General features: G+C 42.9%; 1 protein-coding gene across 1 annotated transcript in view; it reads right to left on the bottom strand.

Moving 5' to 3' along the window:
* The window catches only part of LOC144607684 (tumor necrosis factor receptor superfamily member 16-like), a 133,660-nt gene that overhangs the window by 86,725 nt on the left and 27,296 nt on the right, over positions 1–19,639 (bottom strand). The window contains exon 2 of the mRNA XM_078424693.1: positions 11,073–11,214. Coding sequence (XP_078280819.1) covers positions 11,073–11,214 — 142 coding nt within the window. The remainder of the gene's footprint in view (positions 1–11,072; positions 11,215–19,639) is intronic.

Here is a 19,639-nt window from a genome sequence, read left to right on the forward strand (position 1 = left end):
CTATGTTTTAGATAAATGTATGCATACCTAAAAAACGAGATAATGATCCCAGGAATGATTTGGTTAACATATGACGAGTGTCTGACGGCACTGGGCCTGTCCTCGCTGGAGTTTAGAGAGATCATATCATCATATCATATATATACTGCGCGGAAACAGGCCTTTTCAGCCCACCAAGTCCGCGCCGCCCAGCGATCCCCGCACATTAACACTATCCTACACCCACTAGGGACAATTTTTTACATTTACCCAGTCAAATTAACCTACATACCTATACGTCTTTGGAGTGTGGGAGGAAACCGAAGATCTCGGAGAAAACCCACGCAGGTCACAGGGAGAACGTACAAACTCCTTACAGTACAGCACCCGTAGTCAGGATCAAACCTGAGTCTCCGGCGCTGCATTCGCTGTAAAGCAGCAACTCTACCGCTGCGCTACCGTGCCGCCTCATTGAAACGTACCGAATAGTGAAAGGCCTGGATAGAGTGGATGTGGAGGGGATGTTTCCACTAGTGGGAGAGTCCAGGACCAGAGGCCATAGGCTCAGAATAAAAGGAGAAGGAGATGAGGAGGAATCTCTTTAGTCGGAGTGTGGTGAATCTGTGGAATTCATTGCCACAGACGGCCATTGAGGATATTTTGAAGGTAGAGATTGACAGATTCTTGATTAGCACAGGTGTCAAGGGTTATGGGGAGAAGGCAGGAGAATGGGGTTGAGAGAGAAAGATCGACGAGTCATGTTTATATGGCGGAGTAGACTTTGGCGTAATTATTTTCCTATGAACTTATGAACATAATATTCGTTTAAAGAGAAAACCATTTTTTTAAATACGTGCAGACTTTATCAACACTTGAAAGTGTAAGAATAGATTAGCATTTTGGTTAGAATATTCTGAAGTACATTATATAAAAATATAGAAATTAGATTCCGATTCAGGTTATTTTGTTGTGATATACGCCAGGGTACAATGACATTCCTTGTAGCTCATGGAGTATACAGTGTACACGACAATGATGGATAGAGCAATAGCAATTTTTAAATAAATATGTATTTTGAACAAAAAATCCATGGCATGTCCCCAACAACTCTCATCAACTTCTACAGATGCACCGTAAAAAGCAATTTATCAGGAGGCATCACAGCATGGTTTGGGAACAGCTCCATCCAAGACAGCGATAAATTGCAAAGAATTGTGGACACAGCCCAGACCATCACATAAATCAACCTCCCTTCCATTGACTCCATCTACACTTCAGGCTGCCTCAGCAAGGCCACCAGCATAATCAAGGACGAGTCTCACCCCCAGACACTCCCTCTTCTCCCCTCTCCCATCAGGCAAGAGGTGCAGAAGTGTAAGAATGCACACCTCCAGATTCAAGGACATTTCTTTCCAGCTGTTATCAGGCAACTGAACCATCCTATCACCACTCGATCGATCTTGAGCTACCATATACCTCATTGTAGAGACCCTTGGACTATCTTGAATTGAACGTTACCTTGCACTAAATTTTATTCCCTTTATCCTGCATCTGTACACTGTGGATGGTTCGATTGTAATCATGTACAGACTTTCCGCTCACCGGATAGAACACAACAAAAACTTTTTACTATACATACAAGTGACAATAAACTTTTACTGTACATACAAGTGACAATAAACTAAACTAAACTAAAGCAGTGAAGCGCAGAGCAGTTGCCATCCCAGGCTGAATGTATCGGTGTCAAAAACTTGCCCTGCACTACTCCTTTAAACGTTGCCCCTTTCACCTTGAAGCTATGCTCTCTGATCTTTGACATTTCTACTCTGGGAAAAAGGTTCTGACCGACTATCACTAATTGCCTCTCGCCATTAGGTCTCTCCTCAACTTCCAACATTCCAGAGAAAACAGTCCAAGTCTGTCCAACTTCTCCCTGTAGCTAATACCCTCCAAATTGGCAGCATTCTGATAGATCTCCTCTGCATCCTCTCCAAGGCTTCCACATCCTTTCTATAATGAGGTGGCCAAAACTGCAAGCAATATTCCAAGGTATTTATTCACAAAGTGCTGGAGTAACTCAGCAGGTCGGGCAGCATCTCGGGAGAGAAGGAATGGGTGACGTTTCGGGTCGAGACCCTTCTTCAGACTCAATAGCCTTACAAAGCTGCCTCGTGACTTCCTGTCTCTTGGAGTTAATGCCCCTAGCAATGAAGACAAGCACGCTACTGAAACTGGTTATCACACCAAAAGCAAGTGCTGACACAGCTTGCCTCTTCTTATCCACCCATTCACTCTCGATCCTCTTAAACCTCCCTCAGCTGCAGTGAAACTGGCCTCAGAAATGTACCTTTCAGGAAATTCTCAGCCCATCAACCTTGTGGCATCAGCCAGTCTTCAAGGTCAGATGCCGAGAGCACAAATTCAGTCACAGAAAAGCTCTTGTTATTTATAGGAATTGCAGGCAAGGTGTTTCAGTCACCCTTGGTTAAGAAACATCCCTTTAGATCTAAGTGATCACTCTGTTAGAATACCTATTTAGTTTAGTTGAGTTTCATATCATATCATATATATACAGCCGGAAACAGGCCTTTTCGGCCCACCAAGTCCGTGCCGCCCAGCGATCCCCGTACATTAACACTATCCTACACCCACTAGGGACAATTTTTATATTTACCCAGCCAATTAACCTACATACCTGTACGTCTTTGGAGTGTGGGAGGAAACCGAAGATCTCGGAGAAAACCCACGCAGGTCACGGGGAGAACGTACAAACTCCTTACAGTGCAGCACCCGTAGTCAGGATCGAACCTGAGTTTCCGGCGCTGCATTCGCTGTAAAGCAGCAACTCTACCGCTGCGCTACCGTGCCGCCCACGTGTCACGTGTACCGAGATACAGTGAAAAGCTTTTGTTGTGTGCAAACCAGTCAGTGGAAAGACAATACATGATACCATTAAATTCTCGTCCTGATCTCCACACAAATGTGAAGTAACATTGAACTACCATTATTTATTTTGTTCTGATTCTATCTTTATTTTTGCCTTAGATAGACACAAAAAGCTGGAGTAACTAAGCGGGTTACGGGAGGTATAGACAGTGATGTAGAGAGATAGAGAACAATTGAATGAAAGATATGCAAAAAAGTGACGATGATAAAGGAAATGGGCTATTGTTAGCCGATGTAGACATCACCGACTATATCTCTTGTTTCCCTTTCCCCTGACTCTCAGTCTGAAGAGAGTCTCCAGAGATGCTGCCTGACTTGCTGAATTACTCCAGCTTTTTGGGTCTATCTTCAGTTTAAACCAGCATCTGCAGTTTGTTTCTACACATTTATTTTTTGCCTTTTGTTTATCTTGGATTTTTCTTTTCATTCTTATGTTCCGAATTCGGAAAATATTTCTGCTTATTTGGTGGCTTGGAGCTTTGAAAGCCTTCTGCTTTGCCTTGCTATTCCTACTTCAACTCCTAAGTAATTCCATCTGTTGACTTTTAAAAAGAAAAAAATAACTGCGGATGTTAAAATCAGAAATAAAAAGCAAAATGCCAAAAAATACCAAATTGATCACCCGACATGTGTCGTATTTTGAAATGGAGTTAACATGATCTTTCTGAGCAATATAAAGATTAATATGCAAAACATTATGGAAATCAGTTGTTACCTCAGGCTGCATTCATTTGAAATGTGATAATCATCATAAGTAATTAAACTTAACCTGCAATGAACAGCTGTATAGGAAGGAACTACAGATGCTGGTTTACACTGAAGATAGACACAAAATGCTGGAGCATCTCAACGGGACAGGCTGAAATAAAATAGAAAATGCCAAAACCTTAACTCTTTCTCCTATAGAGATACGAACTGTCTGGCCTGCTGAATATTTCCAACATTTCCTGTTTTACTACGAGCAGCTTTTACCACAGTGGAGACCAAGTCATTGGGTATTTTTAAGGTGGAGATAACCAGATTTTATTAGCAGTGTGGGTATCACAGATTGCGGGGTTAAGGCACAAGAATGGGTTTGTGAGGGAAAGATAGATCAGCCAGGATTGAATGACGAAGCAGACTCAATGGGCCATGACTTGTGAACTTACTTTTAAATATACAATTGGATTATATTGGTGCAATGGGCCTGTAAATTCACCAACTTTTAAAACACACCTTGAAAAAAGTAGACACAAGGGACTGCAGATGCTGGAATCTTGCGTGGAACACAAAGTGCTGGAGTAACTCAGTGGGACAGACAGCATTCGGGAGTCTAAAGAAGAGTCCTGACCTGAAACGCCATCTATCCATTTCCTCCAGAGATGCTGTCTGACCTGTGGAGTTAGTCCAGCACTTGTGTTCCACACATTGAAAAAAAACTAGCTTAGCATTAGGCTCCTGGGCAAATAAACTCCACAATTTGATAGGGTTAAACATTGTACTTGGCTAGTGTGGGCCTTACAGTCAGAGGTCTACCCTCTGTAATCTTCAATGGACTCAATGAACCATCGCGGAGAGAGAAGGTCACAAGAGGAAATACAAGGAAAGTTGATGGAGGAGGCTGTAGGCTCGATATTCATAAATGTTTAGTTTTGGTTTTAGTTTAGCTTATAGTTTAGAGATACAGCATGGAAACAGACCTGTCAGTCCAACGAGTCCACGCCGACCAGCGATCCCTGCATACTAACTCTATCCTACACCCACTAGGGACAATTTATATTTATACCAAGCCAATTAGCTTACAAATCTGTATGTCTTTGGAGTGTGGGATAGAGAATGGGAAGAGTGGAGATGCTGGAAAAAAGAGGAATTTGGGGAAAGGATCCTGGGTGATCCGAATGGGGCTACAGAAACATAGGAAATAGGTGCAGGAGTAGGCCATTCGGCCCTTCGAGCCAGCACTGCCATTGAATATGATCATGGCTGATCATCCAAAATCAGTACCCAGTTCCTGCTTTCTCCCCGTACCCCTGATATAGAGACCCAGGGGACCAAGGTGATGTTGGCATTCTGAAGGATAGGAAGATTGTTGATGTTAGTGCAGATTGTTGATGTTTTCTTCATTCCCATGGGCCTGGCAGTAGTTCATCTTAGTTCATCTAAACCATTCTATAGCAGTGCTACTCCCACAACCACACCCACATTCTGTAGCCTGTGATTCAAATCGAGCCCTTGGCTGCACTACAGTAACAAGACCACATGTGTTGTTTAAGACGTTTGCAATTATTTCTAAAACATTTCAGATAATCAGAAACACATTACGTTACAGAAATTAATTAAAACCATTATGACACAAACCACTTCTTTTTCCAATCCATGTCGGTGACCTCATTCGAATGAATGGGTTGCACTGCGTACACAAATCCACTCATGGAGCTAAGAGGCCAAATGCAAATTCCCGCTCTTATTTCCTCAATTGTCCTTACAATCTGAAGGTCGTTCAGCCCATCGACCAATTTGGCATTCTGGGCGAGTTCCATTTGCCTACATTTGGCTTATGTCCCTCAAAATCCTTCCTACCCATACATTGGCCCAAATGTCTTCTGAAAGTCGTAATTGTATCTGCTTCTCTAGCTTTTTCTGGCATTTTGCCCAGATACTAACTATTCTCTGAGTGAAAAACTTGCCTCTGATGTTCTTCCAAAAAAATTCCCCTCTCACTTAATCCCCTGTCCTTTAACTTAAGAATCCACCACCCTCGAGAAAATATTGTGAGCGTTCATTTTATCCATGTCCTTCATGATTTTGCATACTTCAAAAGTTCACCCCTCAGCTTTTCCCGATCCAAAGAAAAGAGACCCCATCTATCCAGCCTCTCCCCACAACTCAAGCTCGCAGGTCCCGGTAATAGCCTGCTGAATCTCTTCTGCACCTTTTCCAACAATGAAATTATTCCTACAGCTGCCCAACCAGAACTGTACACAAGTGTGGTTTCAGCAATGACTTGTACAGCTGTATTACGATGTCCCAACTTCTACTCAATACCGTTCCCAATGGAGGCAAGCATGCTTCACCACTCTATTCATCTTAATTGCCATTTTCAGAGAACCATGCACCTGTATTCCTCGATCTCTCTGCTCTATAACATTCGTCGAGGCGCTACAATTTACTATAAGTTCTACGATGGTCTGACATGCCAAAGTGCATAACCTTACATTTGTCTGAGTTAAGCCCCTGTCGCAGTTCGATGATTTTTTTAGGCGACTACAGGCGACTAGGGTGTCACCACACGTGACCAGGGTGTCGCGGGCACGGTCGTGAGTCGTCTCCAAAGAGTCGTAGCGTTTTTCTGGTCGCCGCTGGATTTTGTGAAGGCTTGAAAATGTTTGGCGACTGTTGGTTTGACGCTAATGAGCGTAGCTTGACGTCTCCTGACGTGGGTGCTGTCGTAGGTTGTCGCCGGGTCCCGGTAATAACCTGGTGACGTAGGTTGTCGCCGGTCCTGACTTCGGCGAATTCCAAGTGTGGACTTGATCTGATCGCCCATCAGTGTAATGTGTTCATAAATGATGTGAGGTTCTGTATGATTTTGCACTTGTATTCTGTTTAAAGTTTGAACTTTAAAGTTTGAAGTTTGAAGTTTATTGAAATTTATTGAAGTTTATTACAATATTTTTGTTTGCGCTGTTGTATGTTCTTACCAACTTTTTTTTAAAAATTGTTTGAATAACAATAAAGGAAATTCTTGACATTTTGACGGAAAATTGATGTTATTGTATTTCAGAGTAGTTTCTCATGGCATCACTTTCAGATAGTCATGATGCAGAATGACTGGAAACCCTACTGTACACCCCCTTCTATAGGGAAAGGGGGTGAAACATGAATTGTCTTCAGTTGTCTTCAGTCTTCCGGGTCACAGCTTGTCGTAGCTTGTCCCTACGATGGACGTCGCTATGTAGCTTGTCGCTACGGAGGACGTAGGCTGACTTCGGTTGTTGTAGGTTGTCGCCTCTGTGGTCGTAGGTTGTCGTAGGTGCGGTCGTAGGTGGATGTTCTACTTGCGACGATTGGGTCGCCGGTTGTCGGTAGCTTGCCGTAGCTTGACGTCGGCTAGGTGGTAGGTTGTTGTAGCTGGTCGTAGACATTGTCGTAGGGAGGGTCCAGTCACCGTTTATTCAGTGACCTGCTACGACTGTGACAGTCGCCGGCAGTCGCCTTAAAAAAACGCCTAAGTGGGACAGGGCCTCTAAATTCCATTTGCCAATCATTGGCCCACCTTCTCCACAGATACTGTGCATCCTTTGTGCCTACTATACCATCTACTTTGGCATCACCTGCAAATTTACTAATAATGTCATCCAAATGAAAACTGTGACCATCATGTTCAAGAATGGCATTTTCTCAAAAAAAACATCAGGCTGTTGAACAATACACAAGACTGACGTCAACAGTGAGCTGTGGGCTGTCTTTGGTTGGCACCAAGGACTTCAAAGTTTTTTTTGGGCATTAGTATTGAGGACATTGATTTATTGCATTTTTATTTGTTATGTATTACCTATGTGTATCGTGTTACGGGTCTGCTATGCTGCTACAAGTAAGAATTTCACTGTTCCAAATCATCCAAATGTTCTCATCCTAATCATTGATATAGATGACTCAATCCCAGCACCGATCCCTGAGGCACACTTCCAGTCACAGGCCTCTTGTCTGAGATATAACCTTTCACCACCACCCTTTGTTTCCTACCATTGTCCAGAGTCCAAAGTATTTTTGTCATATTCGAACTGGCGGTAGTAAGCAAAGTTAAGCAGCAAGTGTCTGCTCCATCAGTCCACCTGAGGTCTGGTTTGTTAATTTCTAATTACCCAATTCAAGGTAGCCAATTTTAACAGAAGGACTATAGATGTGCAATGTGAGGACTTGCTATGACTGCATTTTTAGGCAATGTCGACGTTTGTAAAGTATGGCTGTGCAGATCGCTCAATAAATCTGTAGCAGGCAAGGACACTGATCCTTGTTGTGGATGTTGATCTATTTTTAGGATAATCAATGGCAGAATAACTGGGGGCAAAGTCGGCTACACAGGCCACTCTTGTGTCGCCCTATCTACCCAGTTTCTTTATGTTGGTTAGATTTTGTTTTTATGTGAGGAATTAAGTCTATAAGTAACCGAAGAGTATTAACTCAGTATTTATATGTCAAATGTCCCAACTTGTATCTCATTTCTTCATTTTGTTTTCATTTCTAATTTCCGCACCGGTATTCCAAAATAATGTGGACCAGCGGAACCTCCCAGTATCACCATTCAGATGTCCGTTCTTTATCTAATGCACGTGACCAACAGTAGCTTTAAGATCCATGCATCTAGGAGGGAACGCTCAAAGGACCCAGTATCAACCTCTAAATGTGCTCTTTGAGTCTGCCTGCTTAGTTTATTGTGCAAGGTTTAAAATCCAAATAATCTGTTGTGACATTTGGAAACAAGAAGTGCTTGGCCTGGAGGAAGGGAGAGGTGAAAATTAAATTGCAGCTGATGTGTTGGTGTACTTTCAGGACTGTTTTCTCAAGAGCAGGCCTGATATATCCAAGAACAAAAATGCTGCATGGGTTCAATGGGCTGAAAACTGGGCGGCACGGTGGCGAAGCTGTAGAGTAGCTGCCTTACAATAGACACTAGACAATAGGTGCAGGAGGAGGCCATTCGGCCCTTCGAGCCAGCACCGTCATTCAATGTGATCATGGCTGATCATTCTCAATCAGTACCCCGTTCCTGCCTTCTCCCCATACCCCCTGACTCCGCTATCCTTAAGAGCTCTATCTAGCTCTCTCTTGAATGCATTCAGAGAATTGGCCTCCACTGCCTTCTGAGGCAGAGAATTCCACAGATTTACAACTCTCTGACTGAAAAAGTTTTTCCTCGTCTCAGTTCTAAAAGGCCTACCCCTTATTCTTAAACTGAAACCCTTACAGCGCCAGAGACCCGGGTTCAATCCTGACTACGGGTGCAGTCTGTACGGAGTTCGTACTTTCTCCCTATGACCACGTGGGTTTCCACCGGGTGTTCCGGTTTCCTCCCACATTCCAAAGACGTGCAGATTTGTAGGTTAATTGGCTTCTGTCAATTGTCCCCAGTGTGTAGGTCAACCATCTCAACCAATGGCCAACCAATGGTCAACCAATGGCCAACCATCTCACTCCCAAATACGGGACAAGGTGACGTCACCTCCCCGCGCCCCACGTGACCTCACCCAGCCAACGGCTACGTGCTCCTACTCCACCAATGGCGTCCGCCGGGCCGGGAGGCGGGTCGCTAAGCAACCACCATTAGGCGGCGCTCGGGCCTCCGCAGGCAGTGCGTTGCAGGCACTCACCACCGTCTGTGTTGAAAACTTGTCCTGCCCATATCCTTTAAACTTTGCCTCTCTCACCTTAGAGCTATGCCTGCAAGAATTTATCTGAACAATTCTACATTTTCTAAAATGATCAGATGGACCTCAAATGATAGGACAATTAAATTGACATCCTCTGACATTTGACATTTTCACCCTCGGCAAAGGAGTCCGGCTGCCCACCTTCTCTAGTCTCCACCTATTCTTAGATACTTTTATCAGAACGCCCCTCAACCTCCGATGCTCCGGAGAAAAAAATCACAAGTTTGTCCAATCTCTCCAGGTACGTTCCCAATATTTAGTTTAGTTTAGTTTAGTTTAGATTAGTTTAGATTGATTTAGAGATCAATTCAGAGATTAATTCAGAGATACAACAGGGAAACAGGCCCTTCGGCCTACCCACTAACACTGTCCTGCACACACTAGGAACAATTTGCAATTATACTAAGCTAATTAACCTATAAACCTGTATGTCTTTGGAGAGTGGGAGGAAACTGGAGATCCTCGAAAAAAATCCACGCAGATCATGGTGAGAACGTACAAACTCCGTACAGACAGAGCCCATAGTCAGGATCGAACCCGGGTCTGTGTCGCTGTAAGGCAGCAAATCTACCGCTACGCCACCATGCCACCAGGACATTGGTACAAATTGTTTTAATGCTACTCTTGATGAAGTACTCAGGCTTCTGTTGCCTTAATATGACCCAATAATGGAGTGCAACCCTCAGCAGAGAATTGCATTGATCTTTACGAGTGGGCAATATGCAGAATTTATCAGGGGCCCAGAAACTCCTCCAAGCACAACCCCATTGCATGGACAATGGGGAGAGAGCTCCCTCATTACCTGCTCCTGCCCAACCCACCCGGCCGATTCCTTCTCCCCCCCCCCCCCTCCACCCCCCCCCCCCCCAACCCCTGACTCCCCCCAAGCCCCCAACACCACCCACTGTAAATTCCATCCACAGAGCAGAAACCAGAGAAACTGGGTTACATTCTAAGGTAAATATGTAATAAAAAGGAACTGCAGATGCTGGTTTATACCAAAGATAAGCATAATGTGCTGGGAGTAACTCAGCGGGTCAGGCAGCATCTCCAGAGAAAAAGGATAGGGACCCTTCTTCAGATATTCTAAGTTGTAATTTTACATTCTAAGTTCCTGTCTCAGTGTGCAAATAGACCTTTCCTCAGTATCACATGCATAAGATTATTAAGGGGTTGGACACGTTAGAGGCAGGAAACATGTTCCCAATGTTGGGGGAGTCCAGAACAAGGGGCCACAGTTTAAGAATAAGGGGTAGGCCATTTAGAACTGAGATGAGGAAAAACTTTTTCAGTCAGAGAGTTGTGAATCTGTGGAATTCTCTGCCTCAGAAGGCAGTGGAGGCCAATTCTCTGAATGCATTCACGAGAGAGCTGGATAGAGCTCTTAAGGATAGCGGAGTCAGGGGGTATGGGGAGAAGGCAGGAACGGGGTACTGATTGAGAATGATCAGCCATGATCACATTGAATGGCGGTGCTGACTCGAAGGGCCGTATGGCCTCCTCCTGCACCTATTGTCTATTGTCTATTGTCTATTGACATTTCGTGCAACAATTTTAAATTTAGTTTGACTTTGGACATGAAAGGGCAAAGTAAGAGTCAGTATTCTTTTCACCAACACCAATGAGACAATAATTTTTGGCATCATGACAAACAAACCAAAATAATGTTATTCTTTCCAACTTCACTGCCCGTTACATTAGTCAGTGAATAAACACCACTATCTATGGTGTACTTACTGTCCATACACGGCTCACATTCAGTGTCCTTTTCACCACATGATGACACCACACCTTCTCCCGGTGGACATATGGAACAGCATTCCCCACCGGTGGTAAATGCCTCACTTTCGCAGGGTTCCGCGGCCTTGTACACAGATACCTTTGAAGAAAAAACAAATGACACAATGATATATTTTGCGCCCCTTTTAAGAATCAACTAGACCATGTGGACCCATTCCTCTCCTGCATTGGTACAGCACCCTCTCCTTCTCCTCCTCCCCTCCCCTCCCCTTCCCCCTCCCCCCTCACCTACCCCCTTCCCCTCCCCCAGTCCCTTCCCCTCTCCCCTTCCCCTCCCCCTTCCCCTCCCCCTTCCCCTCCCCCTTTCCCTCCCCCTTCCCCTCCCCCTTTCCCTCCCCATCAACCCCCCTTATCCTCCCTCCCTCCCTCCCTCTGAGTTGGATGATCAGCCATGATCATATTGAATGGCGGTGCAGGTTCGAAGGGCCGAATGGCCTACTCCTGCACCTATTTTCTATGTTTCTATGTTTCTATGTTTCCCTCGCTCCCCCCTCCCTCCCTAGGAGACAGATTTAAACTTTAAAATGTGAATAACTTTTAAAATATAACACCAATTTCAATGAAACTTCTTCCATTAGCACCAAGGGGTGTCGGTGAGTAAGGTGGGCCTAAAATTGTTGCGCTATCGGGTACCTTTTTGGCTATAGTTCAGGAACAAACAAATAAACAAACGAGAGTTTTAGTATATAGATATATAACATTTGCAATCTTGCGTCCTGTAATAAGATTCCTCACCCCCATCTCCACCCAAGTAATTACTTTGCTTTAAAAAAGTACAATGGCATGTGTGAATGAAAACACGGTGTATTTGACAAACAACCATTTCAGGTCTTTGTCAAAACATGTCGAAACGTTTAGTGGAGACAGCGTCATACAGGGTGATTTTCGTAAACAGTTTGTAGAAATTGTTCAGTTAGGTGCTGTTCCCCTAAGATCATCTGAGCTAACAGGAGAGAATATAGAGAATATGGCAGAGTGCAACATTTCACATTGGGATCAACACACTTCTAAGCAAGGGTTTATTGACTAATAATAAGATGGATCATAATAGTTAATTTCATCATTATTTAACTTATAATATATCTGAACGAGACATTAAGATAAAAAGGAACTGCAGATGCTGGTTTATATCAAAGATAGACACAAAATGCTGGAGTAACTCAGCTGGTCCGGCAGCATCTCTGGAGAAAATGGATAGGTGACCTTTCGGGTCAGGATTCTTCCTCAGCCTGTGGAAGGGTCCTGACCAGAAAAGTCACCTATCCATTTTTCTCCAGAGATGATACCTGACCCGTTGAGCAACTCCAGCATTTTTTGTCCATCTAAGGTATTAAAGTATTTGCATTATAGACAATAGACAATAGACAATAGGTGCAGGAGTAGGCCATTCAGCCCTTCGAGCCAGCACCGCCATTCAATGCGATCATGGCTGATCACTCTCAATCAGTACCCCGTTCCTGCCTTCTCCCCATACCCCCTCACTCCGCTATCCTTAAGAGCTCTATCCAGCTCTCTCTTGAAAGCATCCAACGAACTGGCCTCCACTGCCTTCTGAGGCAGAGAATTCCACACCTTCACCACCCTCTGACTGAAAAAGTTCTTCCTCATCTCCGTTCTAAATGGCCTACCCCTTATTCTTAAACTGTGGCCCCTTGTTCTGGACTCCCCCAACATTGGGAACATGTTATCTGCCTCTAATGTGTCCAATCCCCTAATTATCTTATATGTTTCAATAAGATCCCCCTCATCCTTCTAAATTCCAGTGTATACAAGCCCAATCGCTCCAGCCTTTCAACATACGACATATTATAGTCTACATTTGCTGTCGGGCTGCAGTTACTTGCCCGGGCTATGCTGACAGCACCCCACAAATTCACAAACGTCACCACCAAGGTCATGGGCAGCATGTGCAGAGGGACACTGCTACCTGCTCTACCCTTCCCACCATCTCACCTCCACTCTCTTCCCTGGGCCCCACAATCTATACAAACATGAACAGATTATAACAATGTACCAAGTGATGGAACTATGCTTTGTGCAAGATGTCAAATAACTGTGGCAGCATTTCAGAAGATGTTTCATGGATGTGAAACAATTTGACAATTGAAGTTAAATTACAAGGGACTACATTGTCGAATAACAAATAAAACATCCAAATTATAATTGTGTATTTCTATGTCTGAGAAATTATACTTTATCCATTTTAAAAACTCTATGCCTAGTTTTCCCAGGGTAAAAAAGTTCCAAGAAAGTATTTTGAACACAATCTCGTATATTCTGAATCATATCACTCCCGTGTGTGAAGTGAAGTGATCTTAGCTTTATTATAGGTATTTATTCACAAAATGGTGGAGTAACAGCAGGTCAGGCAGCATCTCAGGAGAGAAGGAATGGGTGACGTTTCGGGTCAAGACCCTTCTTCAGACTGAAGAAGGGTCTCGACCCGAAACGTCACCCATTCTGTCTCTCCTGAGATGCTGCCTGACCTGCTGAGTTACTCCAGTATTTTGTGAATAAATACCTTCGATTTGTACCAGTATCTGCAGTTATATTTTTAGCTTTATTATAACCTTTTTTTAAAAGGCATACTGTTTACTTTCTCAATTTTAGAACTGAATGCATTCTATTTTAATGTTATTGAAATGTATTGACATTACTTGCTTGAATAAAATAATATTCGCAGAGAGTGAGGCAGCGTATGTCGAGAGAAATAGTTAACATTTCAGTTCAGTGACCTTTCATCAGAACCAAAAGGTCAAGCATTCCGGACTGTTCTCTCCTTAGATCAACACTACTATCCCTGACACCTGATAATGTCTTTATTTCTAACCATTTCCAGTTCTAATTAAGAGTCGTTGATCTGAAACATTACCCCCTCCCCCATCCTCCTCCCTCATGATGCCCGACTTACCGAATATTTTAAAAGACACAAAGTGCTGAAGTAACTCAGCGGGTCAGGCATCATCTCTGGATAACATGTATAGGTGACGTTTTGGGTCAGAATCCTTCTCCAGACTGATTGTAGTTGGAGGATAGAAAGCTACAAAAGGTGGAGGCAGGACAAAGCTTGGCAAGTGCTAAGTGGAGGAAGGAACTACAGATGCTGATTTATACCGAAGATAGTCACAAAATGGCAGGAGTAACTCAGTGGGTCAGGCAGCATCTCTGCAGAAAACGAATAGGTGACGTTTCTGGTCAGAAGCCTTCTTCAGACTGCCAGTCTTTGACCTATAACTAGCAGTCTGATGAAGGTTTCCGACCTGAAACGTCACCTATTCTTTTTCTCCAGAGATGCCGCCTGGCCCGCTTAGTTATTCCAGATTTTGTGTCTCTCTTAAGTGATAAGCGGATACAGGTGAAAGGGGTTTGATTGGCATTTGGGTGAACAAATGCCAGAGATGAGAGGAAGACAAAAGGCTGGGAGATAAGGAGTAAATCGGTACGGAATGTGAAGCCAGAGAAATACTTTAGCATTTTCTGATTTTTTTAAATTTCGGATTTTGGCGAGCTGAAGTATTTTACTTGGTTTTTGTTAACATTTTATGTTCCAAAAATGGAGGGCATGAGTCTGGAGAAATAAAAGTACTCTCTTTACATTCTCCATTGCCTAAAGAGAATTCCCAGCAGCCAAAACAAGCTGCCAGTTTATGTGATTAGTGTTCAATTAGCAGCAGTTTGTATTAGAGACTTGTACCAGTAAGGAGGTGGATTAGGCTCTAGCCAACGCATTCACTTGGGACATCCAAACTCATGAGCTGGGAGACATTATCCCATTAGTTGTAATTGCATTCGAACGAATGAGGAAAATGGAGAACGTTCAAAGTCGCTGTGTGATTCGCAGCTTGTTTGTAGTTTTAAGCCTGATGGTTTGTTGTAACCTGCTTTGCATTACCACTCAAAAAACATCACTTCAATTATACAAATAGAATATTCCTAAAGAAAAATAATCTAGATGATTGCTTTGGACAAATAAAAGTAGAGTATGGGCATTTGTTGGACACAGTTTGCACATATGTTTGTATTTGCATTTTATAAATCTTACTTCGCACCGTCTACTAGTGAAACCAATCTACAATCGTTGTGGTTATTAGTGACAAAGCCAAATCAGGTTAATGAATATAGAATACAGTACAGTGATCGAAGCAGAAATGACAATACAGGAACAATTTAAATTCTTTATCTGTAAAAGATTATTAATATGAAAGTCAAGAGTTATGATGTGGAGTCACAAATCAGCACATCTATCACCTGCAGGCAGCTTGCAACTATCATGTCATGGGGCTGACACAGACTGAATAATTATCTGCCTTCGGGGTTATCTCCAAAAAAAAGATAGATTGCTGGAGTAATTCCATGGGTCAGGCTGCAGCTCTGGAGAACACGGGAAGACAATGTTTTGGGTTGGGACACTTCTTCAGAATGTGGTAGTGGTGGTGGTGTCAACGTTCAGGATGGTTCATCCACAAGCAAGCGTTTTACTTTAAGGGTTACCTTTATCGACTAATACGATGGTGTGCACTTCTCCTTTGAGCAGATGCCAGAGATATTAGATCTAGACACTGAACAATAAAATATTTTGGAGACAAAAATAACAGAAGCATGTCACAAAGATAAAGAACCATTTAACGTTTACATTTAGTAACTAATTATTGGCAGGTTGGGAAATGCCCATACTCTACTTTCTTTTGCCTGAAGCAATGATCCAGGTTATTTTTCTTTAGGAATATTGTTTTTGTATTCTAAGGGATAATTGAAGTGATATTTTTGGAGTGATAATTCAAAGCAAGTGACAACAAACCATCAACTTTAATAAAAATGAAAAGAAAAGCAAATTAAGTTAATTTTAAATAGGTTTTCATACAGCTTAATGGCACTACTTGCAAAAATTACTCCAATATCTTTAGGGAACCAGAAAAAAAAGCCTCCATAAAATAAACTTGAGGTCCAAAAGCAATGAGTTGAAATGAAATTGATGGGACTGTTATATTTATTTGTTTCAGCTTTCCATGCCTCTTTTGACGACAAAATAAATATTTTAAGGTATTTAAATAATAACATTCTCAGCATTAATCGCTAGCTGGTTTTACTTGTTCAGTTATAAAGGCAAAGTATTGGGAAGAAATGGATATCTCTCTTCGGTTTGTGTTAGTTGGACTCATCAGCCTAATCTTCTAGAAGTCACCAAAACAACACTACTTCCTTGATTTTGCGTCTGAACTGCCAAGCAAATTCATGGAAGATAGACACAAAATGTTGGAGTAATTCAGTGGAACAGGCAGCATCTCTGGAAACAGGGAATGAGTGACGTTTCAGGTCAAGACCTTTCTTCAGACTACTTCAGAATTCATTGACCAAGTTAAAACAAAAACAGCAGCAGATATTGAACTGGCTGAGTATCTTCAGAATAGCAATATAGAGTAGACGATGCAATTTAAGTACAGTGTGCATTTCTGGTTTACCATCATACTGAAAATACATGGCTGCTCTCAAAAAGGTGCAGGGGAGAATTATAAGTATAATGCAAGGACTAGAACATTTTTATTATGAGGAAAAATTGAATAGGCTGCGATTATGTTCTTTGGAACTCCAAAGACTAAGCAGAAACTTAATCAAAGTAGATAGAATATGAACATAGAAACATAGAAAATAGGTGCGGGAGGAGGCCATTCGGCCCTTTGAGTCAGCACCGCCATTCATTGTGATCATGGCTGATCATCCACATTCAGTAACCCGTGCCTGCCTTCTCCCCAAACCCTTATATTCCGCTAGCCCCTAGAGCTCTATCTAACTCTCTTTTAAATTCATCCAGTGAATTGGCCTCCACTGCCTTCTGTGGCTGGGAATTCCACAAATTCACAACTCTCTGGGTGAAAAAGGTTTTTCTCATCTCAGTTTTAAATGGTCTCCCCTTTATTCTTAGATTTTCAAATCCTCTCGTTATGAAGGCCAACATGCCATTAGTTTTCTTCACTGCCTGCTGTACATGCATGTTTACTTTCAGTGACTGGTGTACAAGGACACCTAGGTCTCGTTGCATTTCCCTTTTTCCTAATCTGACACCATTGAGATAATAATCTGCCTCCTTGTTCTTGCCGACAAAGTGGATAACCTCACATTTATCTACATTATACTGCATCTGCCATGCATCTGCCCACTCACTCAACCTGTCCAAGTCACCCTGCAACCTCCTAGCATCTACTTCGCAGTTCACACTGCCACCCAGCTTTGTGTAATTTGCAAATTTGCTAGTGTTACTTTTAATTCCATCATCTAAATCATGTATTGTAAATAGTTGCGGCCCCACACCGAGCTGTGTGGCACTCCACTCCACTCCACTCACCACTGCCTGCCATTCTGACAGGGACCCGTTTATTCCTACTCTTTGTTTCCTGTCTGCCAACCAATTCTCTATCCATGTCAATACCCTACCCCAATACCATGTGCTCTAATTTTGCCCTCTAATCTCCTGTGTGGGACCTTATCAAAGGCTTTCTGAAAGTCCAGATACACTCCATCCACTGGCTCTCCTTCATCCATTTTACTTGTCACATCCTCAAAAAATTCCAGAAGATTAGTCAAGCAGGATTTCCCCTTCATAAATCCATGCTGACTTGGACTTATCCTTTTACCGCTATCCAAATGCGCCGTTATTACCTCTTTAATAATTGACTCCACCATCTTCCCCACCACCGATGTCAGACTAACTGGTCTGTAATTCCCTGTTTTCTCTCTCACTCCTTTCTTGAAAAGTGGGATAACATTAGCTACCCTCCAATCCACAGGAACTGATCCTGAATCTATAGAACATTAGCAAATGATCACCAATGCGCCAACGATTTATTGAGCCACCTCCTTGAGTACCCTGGGATGCAGACCACCAGGCCCTGGGTATTTATCAGCCTTCAGTCCCATCAGTCTACCCAATAATATTTCTCACCTAATGCAAAAAAAATTCAGTTCCTCTGTCTCCCTATGTCCTCTAATACATCTGGGAGATTGCTTGTGTCTTCCTTAGTGAAGACAGAACCAAAGTACCTGTTCAACTCTTCTGCCATTTCCTTGTTCCCCATAATTTCACCTGTTTCTGCTGTCAAGGGACCCACATTTGTCTTTACTAATCTTTTTCTCTTAACATACCTAAAGAAGCTTTTACTATCCTTCTTTATATTCTTGGCGAGCTTCATCTTTTCAGCCCGTATTTCCCGTTTTGTTACCTTCTGATGTCCTTTGAAAGTTTCCCAATTCTCTGGCTTCCTGTTACTCTTTGCTGTGTTATACATCTTTTCTTTTAGTTTTGCACCGTCCCTAACTTCCCTTGTCAGCCACGGTTATCTCTTACTCCCTTTAGAATCTCTCTTCCTCTTTGGAATGAAATGATCCTGCATCTTCTGGATTATACCTCAAAATTCCTGCCATTGCTGTTCCACCGTCATTCCTGCGAGGATCCTTTTCCAGCCGACCTTGGCCAACTCCTCTCTCATGCCTTCATAGTCCCCTTCGTTCAATTGCAACACTGACACCCTCAGATTTAACATTCTCCCTCTCAAATTGCAGATTAAAACTTATCATATTATGGTCCTAATGGTTCCTTTACCTTGAGTTCCCTTATTAAATCTGGTTCATTAAACAACTCTAAATCCAGAAATGCCTTCTCTCTGGTATCCTCCAATACAAGCTGCTCTAAGACTCCATCTTGGAGGTGCTCCACAAACTCCCTGTCTTGAGGTCCAGAACCAACCTGATTTTCCCAGTCTACCTGCATTTTGAAATCTCCCACAACCACAGTGGCATTACCTTTGTTACATGCCAATTTTAACTCCTGCTGCAACTTGCACTCGATATCCAGGCTACTGTTTGGGGGGTTTGAATATAACTCCCATTAGTGTCTTCTTACCTTTACAATTCCTCAATTCTATCCACAGTGACTCAACACCATCAGTCCCAATGTCACCCCTCGCAAGGGACTGAATTCCATCCCTCACCAACAGAGCTACCCCATCTCCTCTGCCCACCTGCCTGTCCTTTCTATAGGACGTATAACCCTGAATATTTAGTTCCCAACCCCGATCCTCCTGTTGCCATGACTCTGTAACAACCTACTTCTCTCAGATAGATGACCAAAGGGCAGAGATTTAAAGTCATTGCAGAAATATCATGGGAAAAAAATCACTCAAAGGTTGGTGGGAATCTGTAACACTCTGCCTGAAAGAGTAGAAGAGACATGAATCATCCTCACAATTAAACAGTGCTTTGACTCATCGAGTCAAACAACACAGAAACAGACCCTTTGGTCCAACTGGTATTTGAAGAGTTCTAACATGCAGGGTTACTGATCAAGTGCTAAACGGTATGGCTTAGTGAGTTTTGCAGCCAACTTGGAGATAATGGGCTTAATGGCTCAATTTGATGTCATAAATTCCCCGTGACACTACCTGGATAACCTCATGCTGTGCTATTTGCTGTTCAATTTCAAGGAAATTTGGTGACCAAAAATATTCACAAAG

Source organism: Rhinoraja longicauda, chromosome 29, assembly GCF_053455715.1.
Source record: "Rhinoraja longicauda isolate Sanriku21f chromosome 29, sRhiLon1.1, whole genome shotgun sequence".
NCBI lineage: Eukaryota > Metazoa > Chordata > Chondrichthyes > Rajiformes > Arhynchobatidae > Rhinoraja > Rhinoraja longicauda.